General features: G+C 31.6%; 1 protein-coding gene across 1 annotated transcript in view; it reads left to right on the top strand.

Annotated features, from left to right (window-relative positions):
* Nucleotides 1-5,930, top strand: part of SYNE2 (spectrin repeat containing nuclear envelope protein 2) — a 333,055-nt gene that overhangs the window by 115,327 nt on the left and 211,798 nt on the right. Inside the window, exons 16-17 of the mRNA XM_019632109.1 lie at nt 230-403; nt 2,758-2,916. Of these exons, the coding sequence (XP_019487654.1) occupies nt 230-403; nt 2,758-2,916 (333 nt within the window). The remainder of the gene's footprint in view (nt 1-229; nt 404-2,757; nt 2,917-5,930) is intronic.

The raw sequence follows: 5,930 nt of genomic DNA, 5'->3' as shown, positions 1-5,930 counted from the left end.
AAACCTTTTAATATTTAAGTGAGATATATATATATATATATATATATATATATATATTTTATTCTATCACAAAGTGTTATTATCATTGTCCAAAAACTAAGTCTTAAAACCATTAAAATATGTTGAATTAGCACTCTTCAGGAAAAAAAAGATATAACTTTTTTAAAATTAATATTATTTTATAATGTAAATGTTGCCATTTTCTTAGTGATCATTTTGAATGTTGTAGGCTGGGGAAGAACATGAAAAAGAAAACGAAGAACTCACTGGGCAACTGAAAGTTGTTGAAGAGGTTGAAAAACTCATTGGACAAGTGAAAACCTGGGAGGCAGAAACCAAAGCTGTTTTAGATCTTCTGAGACATCAAGATGATGTAGATGCTGCAACGGAAGAATCTTTGCAGGTATGAGTGTAAAAGTATTATAAGGACAGCTTTCATGGGTGTAGAGTTATGCATGAAGATAAATAAGAAGTTTTAGAGTAAAGAGTAATATGACTATTGTTTGAATTGTCTTTGCTGGGAGTTTTTAAATGGCATGGATTCTCACCCCTGAATCATTTGCTGTAATTTTGCTTAAAGATAGATTAGAGGATTAGAAGACCACTAATAATACCTTATGATTCTAAGTTCTTGCTAATTTTCCCAGCTACAGAATAGAGATTAAAATTTTCTCTTGTATCAGAGCGATGAGGAGATGAATGAGTTCGGGCTCATATACAATAATAGTTCAATGCATGTGAATATAAGAGATTATACGATCTATGCTTTGAAAGCTCATCCACTGATTAAAGCACTTTCCCTTATTTACTTGATGTAGGGAGGATGGCGGATGTTGTTACAAACTCCGTTCTGTCTTTATTCTCAGGCAGTCGATTCACAGAAAAGCAATGAGGCAAGAGTGTGTTTTAATATCACTCAGTTCTCCTGGAAATGAAGTTACAATTGTGGTTTTTACTGAGTTCCAAGTGCAGCTATAAAACTTATGGAGCATGTCATAAATTACAAGAGGGAAAGTTCCCGGAATACAAGACCATTTATGTAATTTTACAAAATCTACATTTCTGAAAATTGTATATATAGCCTTTTGTGTTTTCATGGTTTATAAGAATGATGCTTTTTATTGCTTTCAAAATATTATATAGACTTACCTGTGCCATCTGCTGGTGCTTTTCTAATTTTATATTTCTGTGTATTTATTTGCTGTATCTGAAATTTATTTCAGTAAAAGAATTGAATGAGAAATGAGAAATTTAATATCTAAAAACATTTCAAAAAAATAGCAATGATCTTTCTTATAAACAGTGAAAATACAAACATGCTAGAATACACTTGTTAAGAAGGAATTAAGTAGATCTTTATTGAATCAAGATATATTATAAAGTAAGAAATGCACATTGCTGAACAGCACAGGTGATGTGATCCTTTTAGTGCTTTTTCAAAACAGTTGCTTTTTATACTTGATGCGTTTATATTCATAGAAAAATGTATGTAAGGGTATACAAATAAGTAACTCTGTCTATCTTGATCCTGTATTATGCCCGAATCTTAGCACATTTCCTGGTAGGTAGTATATGGAAAATGTTTTTTAAATAAATGTGTGAATGGTTAATTAAATGACAACTAAGGGAGGGATGGGGAAGAAGAGGCACTTTTTCTTTACATGCTGTACCTTTCTATTCTTGGTCAAGTGTTTTATATGAGCTTTTGGTACTTTCAAAATTGAAAAAATGGAAATTATAAATGAATGTGCTAATTTGAGATATTTAAATAATGCATTAAAGTATAAAGAAAATTAAAATCACCTTAATTCCACTGCTCTGAGGTAAATAAGATCAACATTTATATAGTTGATATCATACAGTATAATTTCTGTTTTATACCCATGCCACCTTTGAGTTGTAAGTAAAAAAATATTTTTTTGCAAATTTGATAACTGAAAAGTGATACCTCATTATTTTAATTTGTATTTATTTGAATACATCTAAGATTGAACTGTCTTTTATAAATTCATTAGCCCTTTTATTTTCTGTGACTAAACCGTTCTTGTATTTTCTGAGTTTTCTTTGGGATCTTAGTATTTTTCTTATTGAACTTATAAGCTCTTTGAATCATGACTCATTTTCATTTATGTAGCAAATATTTTTTCCAAGTTGTTGACTTTCAAGTTGTTTGCTTTATTTTACATAGAAAATTTTTATATTTATGTAGTCATTTCTATCCCTACTCTTATGTCTAAAAAGGCCCTCCACACCTCAAAAACAGATCCGTTTTCTTGGATAATTTCTTCTTTTTGTAGTTTCAGATTTTATATATAACTTTCTGATACATCTGAAATTTACTTTTGATATGTTGTATGAAACATGGTTCTAAACAGATTATTTTGCAATAGTCATTTTCTCCAGTAACATTTATTAAATTCCTTTCCAACCATTTTGACGTAGAGCTTAATTTTAAGGTTTATTACGGTACTCTCAAATTATTTTCTCTATTGGCATTGTATTACTTCCTGTCTTTTTTTAAATTGAAGTGCTTACTATATAAACAATAATCTATAAAAGACTACATTGCTCAGAATCTGATTGCATTAATATAAGATTTCAAAATGAATTTTTAAAATAACACTTTTTAGAATATAAATTTGCCTCATTTTGGATTAATAGTTAAGTTTTTATGATTTTCTGATGAGAGTGTTAAGGTTAATGTTTAACATATAATCAGAATGTTTATTGTGATCTTGCTTTAATTTGTTTTAATAGCATCTTATTGCCAAAGGCTCCATGTATGAAGAGCTTGTGTCTAGAATGGAAGACACTTTACAAATGGATGTACAAAATGTTTCAAGCCAGGAGTCCCTCCAACATGTTCTCACAGCTGGACTTCAGACAAAGATTCAAGAAGCTAAAGAGAAAGTTCAGGTCTCTTTAATATTCTCTATTTAGTGATTTTAGTCTAAAACCAAGTGGTCAGTGGGAGGACAGAGAAGAGAGGAGGATTGCCCTGGAGTTTGGAAACNTGTTAATTAATATACAAATATTTTTCTTAACAGTATTATTAATGAAAAACTGTTTTCTAAGATAACTTTGTTGTTTTAACATAGGTGGAGAATATCAGAGTATCAGCGAACAATATATGATGGTGGAATATAATATCACTACGTATAGAAAAAGTATATATAATATGAAGTCCACTCTGCAAAATGTTCTCACATCTTGGACTACTTACATGGAAAAGCTTTGCTTACTAAAGGCCTGTTTTGAAGAGACAAAAAAGGAACAAATTAAAGAGGTATTTGCAGTCTAATGGCATCTGCTCAATTGCACTCTTCGTTTTGTTTTGTTTTGTTTGTGATCCTCATTTTCAATCCAAAAATTAGAGTCTAGGGAAGAGAAAGCACGACTGTTGGAAAATTCTCCAAGGTCTAGAAAGAGTTTAGTTTCTCCCTAATATAACTGCCAAAAGGAAGTTTTCTCATTATAGGTTTTACAAACACACACACACACAACTTTATTGAGGTATAATTCACATACACAGCATAATTTTAGGAAGTTATACTGCTACGTTCTTTGGCAAGAAAATAAAAGACTTGGAGTACTAGAAAGCATAGAGACACTTAAATTAATATTTTAAAAAGTTTAATTTTTCCATTTGGGTGAATACCTTTGAGCTCTAAAACCTTCCTGAGTTTCTAGAGATGGAAAAACAAAATACTTTTGATTTCTGTGGAGAGCTGTGGAAGAAATTTCAATATGATTAATGTTTCCATTTGCTATTCTTGTAATAATCCATTTTATGAATATTCTGAGGTAGTTTTTCTCTTTCATTTATTTCCCTGTGTTGCAAATGGCTAGAGATATTCTCTCAGATTAAACATTTTCCAGTAGAAACTAAAATTGCTCAACAGAAAATAGGCTGCTTATATGAAAGTTAAATTTGTGTAAGTGTGTGAGAGCCAAAGGAATATTTGAGGGCTTAGTGAGTCATAGTTTATCCCTGTCACCTATATTGATACTAGAAATTCAAATGTTTGGCTTTTAGCAGTTTTTCTTTAAAGGCCTTTTATTAAAATTCACATAACTCTGAGAAGAATAACGCTGTAAGCCTTAACAGTTTCCAAACTCTGTGCCAAGGTGCTATGAGCTGCCAAAGAGACTCTCAAGAGAATTTAAATTTTGAGGGAGACACAGCAACATCTGTCTCTTGGACACTATGCAAATTACTACTAAGTTGTTTGGCTCTGACTACTTAAAAATGAAAATTTTTAGATCATTCCTCTGACCTAGGGAATCCATGAAAAAATTTACTGAGACGTGAAAGGCACCATGAACTGAGAAAGTTTGAGAATCTTTGCTTCAAGCTTATCCATCAACCATTTCGAAAGCTAGGTTAGATGCTTCCTAAAAGTCCAGGACCTAGAGTGATGACAAATAGCTGGCGCCTGCCAGTTAGTGATTAGGGATGAAGAGCTAGACCAGTAGGGCTGGGGGAACCCTCTAAGGGACGGGTCAGAGTCTCTGCAAAACCTTGCACTCCGAATCAACCTTGGAAAAGATCTATTATGGGTAATAGAAAGACAAATATTTTGTCATTAAAATATTATGTTGCTTATATGTTACATAGATTCCCTTTGAAACACTATCCCAGTGGAATCTAGAACATACTACTTTAAACGAAGTTGGAAATTTCTTAATTCAAGTCAGCAATGATGAAGTTGGATCAGATATTTCTAAAGAACTGAGAAGGCTGAATAAAAGATGGAGAAAGTTTATCCCAAAAACTCAGCTCGTAAGTTTTGTGTTGTCGTTTTTGTAGCAGCTTCATTGAGATATAATTCACATACTCTATAATTCACTCATTCAAAGTGTATAATGCTGGGGGTTTTAGTATATTCAGAGTTGTGCAGCCATCACCATAATCAACTTTAGAACATTTTTATCACCTCATAAAGAAACTCTGCACCCATTAGCAGTCACTCCCCACTTTCTTCCAACCTCTCCAGCCCTCGGCAACCACTGATCCACTTTATGTCTATAGATTTGCCTGTCCTGGATAGTTCACATAAGTGGAGTCATATAATATGTGGTCTTTTATGGCCTTTTTCACTGTGTAATGTTTTCAGGGTTCATCCATGTTGTAGCTAATGTTAGTACTACTTCATTCCTTTTTATTGGCAAATAACAGTCTATTGTATGGGTATACCACATTTTATTCATTGATCAGTTGATGTACATTTGGTTTCTTTCCACCTTTTTGACTGTTATGAATAATGTTGCTGTGAACATTCATGTACAAGTTTTTGTATGGACATACAGCATACAGCTTTCTATTGAAATTCTTTTATCATTAAAGAATAACCTGAGCATTTTGCCTACTAGGTTTCAAGCTCCTTGAGAACATACACTGAGCCTTATTTAGCATAGTGCTTCATAAAAGCAGACCTTTAATAAGTTTTGATTTTAAATTATTAAATTATTCTATTATTCTTAATTTGAGACAGGTGTTTTATGGGAAATGCTCATATTTGAAAATATATAGAATATGTTATGTTCATTTATTGTTGGTAACTATATCTTAGCATAAAAATTATAAGCATTAAATTTTATGACATTAATTTTTTTATAGGAAATGAAACTGCCACTTATAAAAAAACAGGATCAGCCCATTCTTGACAATTCTGGAAATATTCAGCTATCTAAAGAAGAAAAACCAACCGTTGATTTTTCAATGGATATGTCAGTAGAGTTTCCTGAAAATCACAATCAGAATATAAAGGTAAAATAGTCATACTTCATGTATTCCATTATACATTTAAAACTTCCGATTAAAAATATCTTTAAGAATGTATCTATCATATAACGCTGTAGGATATCAACCTATAGGATGTTGAGAGATTATTAATGGGACAAGGCTTAATTTTGTTGAAAGTTGATTC

Source organism: Hipposideros armiger, unplaced genomic scaffold (genome assembly GCF_001890085.2).
Source record: "Hipposideros armiger isolate ML-2016 unplaced genomic scaffold, ASM189008v1 scaffold_1074, whole genome shotgun sequence".
Classification (NCBI taxonomy): domain Eukaryota; kingdom Metazoa; phylum Chordata; class Mammalia; order Chiroptera; family Hipposideridae; genus Hipposideros; species Hipposideros armiger.
The sequence above is the reverse complement of the archived record's forward strand: the minus strand, read 5'-3'. Positions and strand labels throughout refer to the sequence as shown.